General features: G+C 46.9%; 2 protein-coding genes across 2 annotated transcripts in view; one reads left to right on the top strand and one right to left on the bottom strand.

Annotated features, from left to right (window-relative positions):
- COL4A1 (collagen type IV alpha 1 chain) overlaps positions 1-6442 on the bottom strand; it is a gene marked incomplete at its 3' end in the record, with an annotated part of 132515 nt that extends 126073 nt beyond the window's left edge. The window contains exon 1 of the mRNA XM_082013542.1: positions 5663-6442. Within this exon, the coding sequence (XP_081869668.1) occupies positions 5663-5725 (63 nt within the window). The 5' untranslated portion in view covers positions 5726-6442. The remainder of the gene's footprint in view (positions 1-5662) is intronic.
- The window catches only part of COL4A2 (collagen type IV alpha 2 chain), a gene marked incomplete at both ends in the record, with an annotated part of 144528 nt that continues 138692 nt past the window's right edge, over positions 6438-12273 (top strand). Inside the window, 2 exons of the mRNA XM_082013530.1 lie at positions 6438-6481; positions 6620-6680. Coding sequence (XP_081869656.1) covers positions 6438-6481; positions 6620-6680 — 105 coding nt within the window. The remainder of the gene's footprint in view (positions 6482-6619; positions 6681-12273) is intronic.

Below are 12273 nucleotides of genomic sequence, written 5' to 3'. Positions count from 1 at the left end.
GAGAGTATCTCAGAGATAAAGGAAGGTTAAAGAGTCATTTTTTTAGTCTTTGAAACATTTACTGAAACCTGCTTAGTTTTATACTCACATTTTTTTCCATACTAAATAGGAACTTAAAGCTAAAATGGATACAAATTTTTTTAGTAAATCTTTGATCATCATTTTTCTGTTTATATCTGTCAGAGAGTAACAACACACAGTGGGGTTTTATTATATTTTCTACTTATATTCCTTATGAAGAACACATTTGCCTTTTTCTTTACTGCAAGTCAATTCAGATTGGAATGGCATAACAGTAGCAATTGATACATTGACAATGTTTTAATTTGTTCTGCATTTTAATTCCACATTGTCCAAGATACTGCTATATAAAGACTCTTGGAGGGCTAATGCCACATACTTCTCTGATGTATTAAATCACCCAAAATAATTCCAACCAGCCAAAACCCAGAGAAGTCAAAAATTTATCTTCCTACAAACATCGTTAAATTGCAGCAGTACTTCACACCTTCAACTACTCTCGGTAAAGGCATAAATTGCTGTTCCAGTCAGGTCATAGTCCATGCCCAAATTCTTCCCTTGACCAAATTCTGCAAGGTGTTAAGGGCCTTTGTGACGGGAACGTCAATGGAAATTCTGGGAAGGGAGCACTATGTAACGTTTAAACACTGATGAAGTAAGTCAATTTATTCTCATGTTGAGGTTGTTGAATCTTCCTTTGTTTAGTCTAGTTCTATAAAAAGAACAATATTCATAAGCTTATCCCTAGAGATGGTTTCTGACATTTTAAAACAATTGTCTTAGCTGCCTGCAGCAGCTATCCTATATTTCTCTACATGATCAAGACAACCAACAGCATATACATCCAGCCTAACCTCAGGCATTATATAACCTAATTACATCCCAGGATTATATATGCCAGCAGGACAAAGGATGTTCCCCTGGGAGCAAGGAGTCACCAGCCCTGTCCCCTTGCTCCCAGAGGTGCCCATGCATTTTCCTCTCTATATATACTTACCAAATGACTCCCCACTTCTGGGGGTGGACAGGCAGACCCATGACTGCCGCTTCCCCAGAAAACGCTCCTTGCCACATTCCTGGCTGGAATGCCACCTTCCTGCCCAGCCTCTCATGGCCCTGTGGTGCACACTCAGCTGCTCCAGGTCTCACACCTCCTCCTGCCAAGTCACCTCGCTCCAACAGGAGGAAAAGGGAGTGCTGTACTTCTTCAAACCCTCCTGCACCCTGCCATAGCCTGGCAGGGGGGACCAAACCCCATCTCCCATTCCCCTGTGACGCCTTCTAGCCCAAGTGGTGCTTAACTTACTGGAAGTCATTTGGGTCCTTCCTTCTGGACACATTTTCTGAATTGAAGTGACCATATCTCCATGTTGAACTAGAGGTGATAGATGCCACATCCCTGGAAACATTCAAGGTCAGGTTGGATGGGGCTCTGAGCAACCTGATCTAGTTGAAGTGTCCCTGCTCACTGCAGAGGGAGGTTGGACTAAATGACCTTTAAAGGTCCCTTCCAACCCAAACTATTCTATGGTTCTGTGATTCTATGATTCTACGAACTAAAACCTGACAGGGTTTGTTACATGTGCTCTTGGTATCGACAAGTCCTTGAGGACATTCATGGACAAGGACGTCAAATGCCCTTAAGGGACAGGTCTCTCAGCATCAAAGACAGGAGCAGCCCTAGACATGAATGGCTGCAGAAGATGGGTGTTCGTCCCAGCCGTACTTCACTAGTAAAAGCACACCCAAGTGAAGTGCTGCCAGTCATTCAGACTCAGTCATACGACTTCTCTCCAGCAACATGCCAAAAGCCCAAGTCATTCCTTTTATCTGCTCTCAGTTTATCTGCCCTGTTAAATCTTCATCTCAGTAAATCATATTTTTAATGAAAAAGGAAGACAAAAATAATTCAGACTAGTTGGGAGCAATTTATTTTTTTCTCTTTTGGCCTAAAATTGCACGTGTCAGACTGCAGCCCCAAATACAATTTAAAAATAGGAGGGGTGACAGGAGGAAGGCGCAAGGGTGACGCAGCAGAGCTGCCTCTGCCCAGCCACAGACAGGGCACTGCTCCCCTGACGGGGCTTTACCCAGGGACAGGAACCTCCCAGCTCCCACCAGTGCGTCCCCAGCTGCCACCACACGCTCGGCTCAGCACTGGTGGAATCAGCACTGCACGTGCGGAAAAAAATAATGCATGCTTTTATCACTCTTTTGGCCCGCTTTCTCCTAGTAGCCGGGCAGAGCTCGCTCCCAGCTCTGGCCTGGCTCCCGTTCCGCCGACACCAAAAGTGGACAGGGAGATGGGCTGGGAATTCGGAGCGACCGCTAAGCCCACCGCTGAGCGGCAGCGGATAGAGCATCTCCCCCGTTCCCCAGCACTGCATGGCAGCCATCCCACTTGTGTGGAAGGCAACTCGCCCCAGGGCTCAAGCGCAGGTGGAAAATTTTGCTCCATTGCAGAAAGCACAGGGACAGGCGCTTGCAGTGGCATCGACAACGTACCAAAACACGAAACCGGGATTTCCATGGCATTGTCATCTCTCAACCAAGCAGTACTAATGTTAGGAAGTGGACTTTCTTCAAAGGAAATGGCAGCCTGAAGAGTGTCAGAAATGAGAGCCCCTGCAGAGATCCATCAAAACAAGCTTCTCCTGTAACCGTCTCGTGGGAGCAGTCTCTCAGCCTGACCTGGAAACATCTTAATCTACTGCCCTGTCTTCTACTCTGCTCTCCTTTATAACATTAAAATTAATCTCCTGAGAAGAACATAGAGCAGTACAAAAGCCCAGATTAGCTATAATTAATATTTTAATTATAATTGGTCAACGTAAAAAACACTGAGCTTCCAGTGCAACATCTGGATGCATTTTACAGTGCCCCATTACGACCTGTGGGAGCAGCTCCCTTTTCTGTAGTAAGGCACATGATGCTGACAGTAGCTGGCTCCAGCCTGGCTTTGCTACGTCAAATGCCGCTGTGAGAGCAGTCCTTCCAAATCTCCTTGTATGTATTTAATCACGGATATGTCAGTGATAAAAACAGTTTTTCACTCTATCAGCCCTATTACACTGCAGAATCACCAACAGCAACACAGCACGAGCTGCTTCTGCTATGTCTGCATTCACAAGCACAGTTTCAAGTCTCAGTTAGTTACCCCGGCACAACCATGACGCATGCATGAAAAAATGTTTTTCCCTGTTAGGGTAACTGATCACTGGCACAGGTTGCCCAGAGAGGTTGTGGAGTCCCCATCCTTGCAGATACTCAAAACCCTGCTGGACACAGCCGTGGGCAGCCTGCTGTAGCTGGCCCTGCTCTGAGCAGGGGTTTGGAGTAGACAATTTCCAACATGCTCTCCAGCCTCAGTGATTCTGTGATGAAGGCTATAGGACAATTAAGAACATGACAAGACAGTCGCTGCGCAAATAAGATTTTTTTTTTTTTTTTAATCCAGATAATATAAACTATTCTGGGGCAGGAAAGAAGCAGCATCCATTTTTTTCAGGAGAAAAGCAGTTGCTTCATTCAACTCAACGCAAACAGCACTGCATACAACCCTGCCTTACCATAAAGGCCTCTGCTAACACACCTACTCTTTCAATGTAAACAGTGGGAACACAGTCATCTGAGGACAACGTGAACACTGGGCCAGTTCTGCCAGCTCCCCAAAAGCAGAAGATCCACGTGTACAGTGGATCACACCACCCAGCCACCGTCACTCAGAGGCATCAGTCTGGCTCAAGGACCTCCAAAGAGAAGCCCCTCAACCACCACCCATGTCTGGTATGCTGCCGGCCACCAGCAGCCTCCATCACCTTTTGGGTAGCTGCTAGTGACAGGCAACAGCATGGAGCTGGGGACACCACCAACGGAACTGAATTGATCAAAAGGCCACTCATGTACAGCTGAAAGTTTATCTAAGGCAACAAAACTGCAAGGAGCTCAACTTCCACAGCAGACTTGTGTTTCCCAGTGGCGCTGATGAGGAAGCGTAAATCTGCAGCCAGCATAGCATAGAAAGAATGGTTAATTATGGAGATAACTTCATAATATAATTAATAGCTCCAGATTACATTTTAAGGAATCTTGATTTTAATAAAACAATTTATCCAGCACATAAAGGACACTTCTAAAGCAGAGCCCCTTCAGAGTTGCTGCAGAAGACTTGAAATTGTATAATAGATATTAAAGTTGGTATCTTCTTTTAGTAACCATGTCTTCTCTATGTAGTTTTCTGTCTCTGATTGACAGTCACCGTTTACCCAATGACTTCACAGCACAAGATGGGAACATATGTCATAGGCAGATATTTATACCTCTAGGAATACCAAATTCAGAACTCAAACATGAATCATTTATTTCAAAAGATTTTAATTAATTTAAATTAATTGTATCTGGAAAGGAATAGGTTTAATCAGTTTAATGCCACACAATGGGTGAATCGTCTAAGAGGTGCATCACTGAGTGATTTACTGCAAACACAGCAAGCCTGATACTATCAGCCTAGGAGCAACAGGTAAGACATCAGAAGTTCAGTGCATTTCTTACTTCAGCTGATTCAAGGTATACATACCATCCCCATGGTCACACATAATTCATTATAGAACCTAACTTCATCTGAAATTGCAGAAAAAAAGAGTTTAAAATGACCCTTTCTGGTAAACTTCCTTTACCGATTACTAATAAAAGATCCTACATTTATAGCAGAAAGCCCAACAAAAATCCATCTGCCCATGGCTACCTGCAGAGTCTTCTGCACCCCTGAATTTCAGTACTACAGCATCAACCTAATCAAATGCAAGAAACCAAGGAGACACGAAAAGATGACTTATTTCAAATTAGATGCCAACTACCCTTCACTTAGAGGTACAGAAGGAACTGCACAAATACTTCAGGAGTGCCAGTAAAGAGAGTCCTTTAACTTAAGGACAGAGGATAGCTAATATCTCAGTGATAAAATTAGCTCCCGGAGCAAAACTTTCAGGCTACTTGCATACTTTCGATTTTAAATGTCTGTGGCTGAATCTGCCTCCATCGGGAAAGGTGCCAAAACTCAACTTTTAAGCATTAACATCAGGATTCCTGGTCTCCAGCCTACTGCTCGTCGCGGGGGTCAAAGGCACCCAGCATGGCATTTTGAGTTCAACCAACACCTCCTCTTTTTTTTTCTTTCTTTCCCCCCCTCCAAAAAGCTCACGTTTTTTTTTTTTTCCTTTCCCGTGGAAACACAGTTTGCTACTTTTAAGTCCCGGGTGGGTGCGTGCTTTATATTCCCTCCCCAGCCAGCGGCGCTCCTTGCCGCGCCGTGGGCGAGCGAAAGAGCGGCGAGGCCGGTCCCGCGGCGCTGGCCGGGACCCCCGCCGCCAGCCCGTGCAGAGGCCGGGGCCCCACGCGCGGTGCCAGCCGCGCCGTGGGCAGCGGCGAGGCAAGCCGGGCATCCCCGTCGATCCCACTTGGTTGCCCCACCATTCCGAGACCGGAGACCCCGCGCAACTCCGGCGGGGGCAGAAAGCAGGTATGGGTGCTCACCGCGCCGCCCCACGCGGGCGTCCCGCCCCGTCCCCGCGCCTCCCCGGGAGAGGGTCCCGCGTGGGCACCCCGCCGCGCAGCCCGGAGGAGCCGCCCCCCGCGTACTCACCGCGGCAGACACGGCGCTGAGCTCGGCGCTCAGCAGCAGCCCGAAACCCAGCCAGAGCCGCATGCTGCCGCGCACCGCGCCGCGCCGTCGGTCCCTGGGCGGCGGGGCGCCGGCGGCTCAGTGTGGGGCTCCGCGGGGCCGGCCCCACATGCGCGCCTCTCCCCTGCGTGGCGGCCGCGGCGCCTGCAATGCCTCGGGGGCGAGGGACTCGCCGCCCCGTAACCGATGGGCGGCGGCAGCCCCCTCTCCTCCCCCCGGGCGGAGACCCTGGGAGGGCGCAACCTCGCCCGGTCCCCGCCGGCCGCAGTTCCTCCTCCTCCTCCTCCTCCCCGCCGCGGGTGGGTGGCGGGGCGGCGGCGAGGACGGGAGGGGGGGGGGCGGGGGACGACGGGCGGAGGCAGGAGGCGCGCCGCTTCCTCGCCCCACACGGCCGCTGCCGCCCGGGAGGGCACGGCAGCGCGGCGCGCAGCGGTGCGGAGCGGGCGCGGGGCCGGGCGGCGGAAGGGGCCGCGGGGCGGGGGCCGGGGGCGCTGGCTCTGCCCGGCCCGTCGGGCTGCGCGCCCCCGCGGGACGCCGCTCTCCGCGCGACGCGACAGCCCCCCGCCTTCTTCCCCCGGATCGGTGCGGCCGCTCCCTGCCCCGGCAGCGGCGTGGCCGAGCCCGCGGACCCCCGCGGGGACAGCGGCGTGACGTGGGGGCTCTTCTCTGCTTCGCAGGGCGGCCGTCCGGCGGGAGGAAGCCCTGAGCCGAGCCCCCGGGCAGGGAAGGAGCCAAAATGGACATCTCGCAGCCTCCCGGTGCACGTACTTTTATTTGCCAGTAAGTAATTCCGCTCGGCACGCTTTTGAAAATAACTTTTTTAAAAGTCGTCTCGTCACCTTTAACTGCGGAGTTGTATCACGTGCTTGTTTTGTGCTCGCGTAAAACAATGTCGCGTTTATTCACCTTTCCCTGCAGAGACCTGGGGCTTCTGCTGGTGCTGATGGAAGTCGTCCTGTCAGCCGTCAGAGTGGATGCTGTGAGTAAACTGCCTTACGACTTTTACTGAGGAGGGAGAGGAGCGAAAAAGCAGTTTCCTTGGTACCAGAAAGCGAGGAGCTGCGTTTTCCTTTGCCAGATGGCTTATCTATCATTCCGTTAAAAGAAACAACCAGCAAATCATCTGTGCGAGCCTTAAGGATTACTGCCTTCCACGCAATGACGTTTAGCAGAGAAGCAATAAGGCTTCACTGTCGGCTGGTTTGAAGTGTTCCACTGTTACTTTTGCTCAGATTGGGTAATCTGTTAAAGCAATAGCGAAGCAAGCCCCACAACTTCATTTTCCTAAGAAAAGCACCAAAAATGCAGTGCTTATAGATACCAGAGGGTACTTCGTAGAAGTTAACCTTCAGGTGAAATATCTTCTGTTAGTGCAGACCTCATCTGAGGACTGAGAGGTTGACGCTATGGCTTAATTTTACAAATCAGAGACATGTTTATACATAAATCATTGTGTAAATTAAGTTGCTAAAAAAAAAAGAGTAAGTTAGGTGCTATATGGGTGGCTGCAACTACCCACTTGAGGTGTTGATGTAAACAGAAGGTACTAAACTCTTGAGTCTTTATCACAAGGCTATGAAAGAAGTGAGAGGGAATGTACATGGGAGCACAACATTTTCCTCTTACGAAGCTTGGTGAATTTCATGGAAAGATTTGCATTAATGTGAGCGGGCTTCGCGTTGGGCCTGGGTACTGCAGGCTGAAAGGGTGCTAAGGCTGCATTTGCCAGCCCCCACGTGTGGGTAAGGCTCTGGTCACATGCAAATGTGACCTTGATTACATTTTTTCAAAAGCTATCCCTACTTCGCTATTAATCCTACTGTCTGTGACTGTCACCCCTTTTTTATGACTTTGCACTCCTTACAGATATCTGATGTGGTTACATCTTTGTGGTGAGATGGCGTAATAGATTAAGAAATGGGAAATACCAGGGCTCTTGTGGCAGGTGTTGTGAGACACGATAATTCTGCGCTCAGGCTGCACTTCGCAGGTAGAGCTTGCCCATCGGTCTTTGTGGCCTGTTGGTCACTCCACATCATGGCTGAGCGAGAGCTGGAGCTGGCGGGCTGGGGACCCACGGCCCCATGGGAAGGGCCACAAGCCAGGGCCTCAAGTGTCACATGCTACTTTGCCCTATTTTGATAGAAACATCATTCTGCTGAGTAGCACTAACTGGGCGACCGTATTACCACACACTATTGAAACCAGAGCAGGCTGGTGATTATGCAAACTCTTCAGGCCTAGTAATGAAATCACTGGGACCAGTTGACATAAAAAGGCGGCATTTGTGGTACGACTCTTCTTTTTATGAAGTTTTGCTGTAGCGTGCGTAGCATGATACCTGAGCTTTAGCTACAGCATGGGCTAATTCATTCTCCTTCATGTTCTTGCTTGCAGACCGCAGGCTGCGGTGTTAGCATAGAGGTAAGCCAGAGAGGTGGCTGAGCTGCCGCGGTTGGCAGATGCAGTCTGGTCATGGCTGCTTGAATCTCCACATGCTGGTTTTCCCAGAGTATCTTGGAAGAGTAAATTGGCCTGCCTGGACGTCCGGTTTCTTCGACGGAACGGTTCCTAAGGCGGTGGCTGTGGAGGAGGTGCAAGACCCCAGTGAATGTGAATGAGGAAGTTTGGTCATGTTTCCATGAAAAATTAGAGCTGCATTGCCACCAAAATATTTATCCCATTTTCCACTCATATGCCACTCCCTTCCCTTGGCCAGCACAGGTCTTTTCTGTAGTCATGTGGTGAACTGAATTGGAAAATTACTTGTTTAAACTAATCAGTTCCCAAAAAGGGAAGAGGAGTGAGAGCTAGCTTTAGCCTGGATCAGGTCACCCCTTGCATGCATAGAAACTTGGGCTGGCATGGGACTGGGAGCAGGCAGTTGGAGTGGGCGGAGGGGTGGGCTTGCTCCTTGCAGTGATAGCTCCAGTCCAGCGTGCTTGCAAGGTGGCAAAGGAGGTGTGCGGGGGAAGCAGCAGCACCTGAGTAATTGCAGGTGGGTTGCTGGCAGTCGTATTCTCTATATTGTAATCCTGCTTGTCACGTTGAATCTTCTACTATTTGCTGCACAAGACTAATGTGCAAATGTTATGAAGTGTTTTATTAGCTTGGATTAAAAAAATGCTACAAATGATTAAAGTCTGTGATTATGATAAATGATTAAAAGATCTTAAAAGCCATGGTTCTGCCTGTAATGAGACAAGCAGAGCAGCTGAGTTTGACAGCCATATATATGTGAAGGAGTTACAGCTGCTGGAGATATGTGGTGTTGAATGAGTGAAATTGCACATAGGAAGAAACTGGAATGAGATGAAGGAGAAAGCCAGGAAGGAGGGAGAGAAAAAGAGGGGAACTCAGAGCATCTGACTGGATGTCTTGCCTGGGAGGCTGCTGCTAGTTGTTAGGGAGACGGATGTTTCTGAGCAAAGAAAGAAGTGAGAGGAAGAGAAAGGAGGAGGTTGTTTAGGCTAGCTGAGGATTGGGGAAGAAGAAATGGTGTCTCTGGCAAGAGGAGAGGATGCCAGTTGCAGGCTTAAACAGAACTAAGGAAGAGGAGTCCCTGGATGGAAATACTAGGAGAGACAGCCAAATGGAGTGGATCAGGCTCGAGTTATCTTTAGCTCTCTTTGGCATACACTGGCTGGTGATGTTAAAAGCCCCAAATAACTTTGGAACTATTCTGAATTGTAGATTTAAATATTAATCTGGCTTAAATAAAATTACGTTGTGTTAACTAATCAAAGTTTAGCCAGCTTTGCAGATTTCTTCTCTCTCTTTCTGTCCCTGCAAATAAATTGTATCCACAGTACAATTCTTGGATTATTGTGGTGGTGTTTTTTTTTTTTCCAGAGAGAATATATCATATCTTCTGCTAATGCTGATTTTTTTTTTTTTTTTTTTGGTCTCTCCCAAAGCACACTTCTTCCTAAGTAGTTTTGTAACATTTGATGACTACTGGTGCCCCCTCAGTAATTTTCATTAGGGGCAGTTTAAAAACACACTTCCTCCCCCCCCCCCCCCCCAGCTGTATTCTGGTGGGAGCAATGGAATCCCAGAAAAGAAGGGAATGATTGTCAGGTAAAATAAAGAAAATCGAGAGAGAATAAATGAGAATAACATTTGCAAAAATAACTACAAGTAACAGATCACAACTTTTAAAAAGGAGAGCTTATATAGATGTCTAGAGAGATTTGTGTAGAAAGAAAACAGTCAAAGTCGTGCATGAGATAGATACAATTTTCTTGACTTCTGTGACATTGTGAAGGTATATATTAGGGGGAATGACATCAAAGAGGGGGAACCAACAATCCTTAAAAAGAGAGGATAAAGCCAACAGTCCTATGTATTTACTTCAGCTTCATAATGAAATTAGATTGCTGACACAGGTGCCTAAGTTAAAATGTCAATGCTCTGTGGTTATCTGACATCCACGTTTTCCCAGATGTGTCCTGTTTTATTCCATTTGGAAACTTCTGTCTGGTTGAAACAGGAGGACTTTTTACATTAACCCAGGATGCGTGGCCTGAAAGAAGCCTGGGTGGAGTAATCACTTGGCCCATCCCGCTGGGCATGTCCACTGTGAATGTACGCCCTAGGGTCACAGTGTGCACAGTGTGAGAGTGTGTGTGTACTGCACGGGTCATCTAGGCATGAGCTGTCAATCTGACTGATGGATTCCTTCTGCCACATTACTTAGTGTTTGCAAAGGGAATCCATCTGTCCCTGGAAATACCAGACTCCCTACCTGTGCACTGCTTCAGAAGTGGGTCTGCCAAGGAGATCCCCCCAAAAAGACACACCATAATCCTATTTTAGAAAAACTTCATTTGAGGCATTTCCACAGTGGCAGACATGGCTTATTCATATCTGTTTCAATAGGTGTACAGTTTGGCTCATCATTGAGTGAAAGTGGTGTTCCGTAAGAAAATTGGACAGAATGATAAATGATACCTTGCAGAAAACCAGCATTTTGAGGAGCCTCCCAGCATATCTGATTGCTTCATTCAACATTTCTTTGAACGCTGAAAGAATTATTGGGTAGTTCAGAGAGGACTCTCTACATTCAGTCATGGAGCCGTGAAGAAGAGGCAGCTCCGTTAAAGAACTGTAAGAAGTCCCAAGTGAAGAGGGTGGCATCCAGGCAGCTACATAAGGCAAAACCCCTTGCTTTCACCAACACCAACAGCCATGCCTTGATCTGGCAGTGATGTCTCCATGATGAGAGTCACAGTGTGGATCAAGCTGCAGATGTTTTTTCTTTTATCAGAGCCAGGATTTCACCTGCAGCAGTCGTATGACATCAGGCAAACTGGCACACTCACGTGGAAATGTAGTCATGGTCTAAAGCTATAAATTCCTTATTTCTGAGCCTTTCTTTCTCATGTGCTATCTGCTCCACTCATCAGTAGGAGAGTTTCCTTAAATGCCTCTTTCCCTTGTTGTTCCTCAAATTCTTCCTTGAAATTCTTTTTTGTTGCCATGCCTATGAAACCAATAATCTTCCCGATTTCTTATGAATTAATCAGTATTCCTAGGAAGATTTCTTCAAAAGCCAGTTCTGCTTCGTCTGTGTGGATTACATTAGAGACACTATTCTTTGTGTACCATCATATCCTAACACTGGTTCAAGTTATTAATTCAAGAGCTAAAGACAGGTTGCACCAAAAGCAGCATATTGTGTTCCCCTGGAGTTAGCGATGAGAAAGAGGTTCTCACGGATAGCCATATATTTTAATCTTTCAGTGGAAAGCCACACAAATTCTTTACTCACTTTTTCTTGTGTGTAGATCAGAAGCATGCTCAATATATGTCTGCAATAGTATGTTCAGAGTAATTCTATTTTTTAGTGTTATTAAATAGCCTATCATATAGTCATGCTGCATTTGGTACGAGAAGAGACAGCTTCCCATATTTCTCAAAGGTTAAATGTTGATACTGAGAGACAGAAATCCTGACAAGGTAAACTATCGTGTAATAAATGATCTTCTTGTTTTTGTCACTTTTCTGTGAACTGCTGAAGCAGTTTCAAAAATTCAGCAACACATTTCCTCAAGCTTTTAAAGTAGCACATCTGGCTTCTATTGTGTAGTAATTGCACCACAGGAAGTCTTTATGCATTATGGTTCTAAACCCACCATGTATTTTTTAAATTTTGTGCAAATAATTATTTATAAGTCCAAACAGATTTGCCTTACCCAAAATGTAAAGTTGCATTGTGGCTTGCTCAGTTATACTATAAGGAAACACATTTGTTATGAACTTTTTAATTCAGTAGTTCAGAGCACAGTTCGTGTTACTGGATCTGTTTTTCTTTTTGCACTAGTGAATTTCTCATTTGAGACCAGACTATTCTTTATTAGTTCTTTGCTTTTTGTTTTTTTGTTTTTGTTTTTCCAAGCCAAAAATTGGTCAAGGAGTGGAACATTCTTCGTATTGTATTATACCGATCCAAGATCTTGTGAGAGTTCAAAGTTAATTTAGTAGCTTACAGTTATGCTATCTGTGCCTGCCAAAGAAGGCAGCTTATCTTCTCTAACCCTTTCTCCCTTAGGAAACTAATGCCTTGTGCT

This window comes from Phaethon aethereus (assembly GCF_964289735.1).
Source record: "Phaethon aethereus genome assembly, chromosome: 1".
Lineage (NCBI taxonomy): Eukaryota > Metazoa > Chordata > Aves > Phaethontiformes > Phaethontidae > Phaethon > Phaethon aethereus.
Note: the sequence above shows the minus strand (reverse complement) of the source record. Positions and strands in the feature narration are given on the sequence as shown.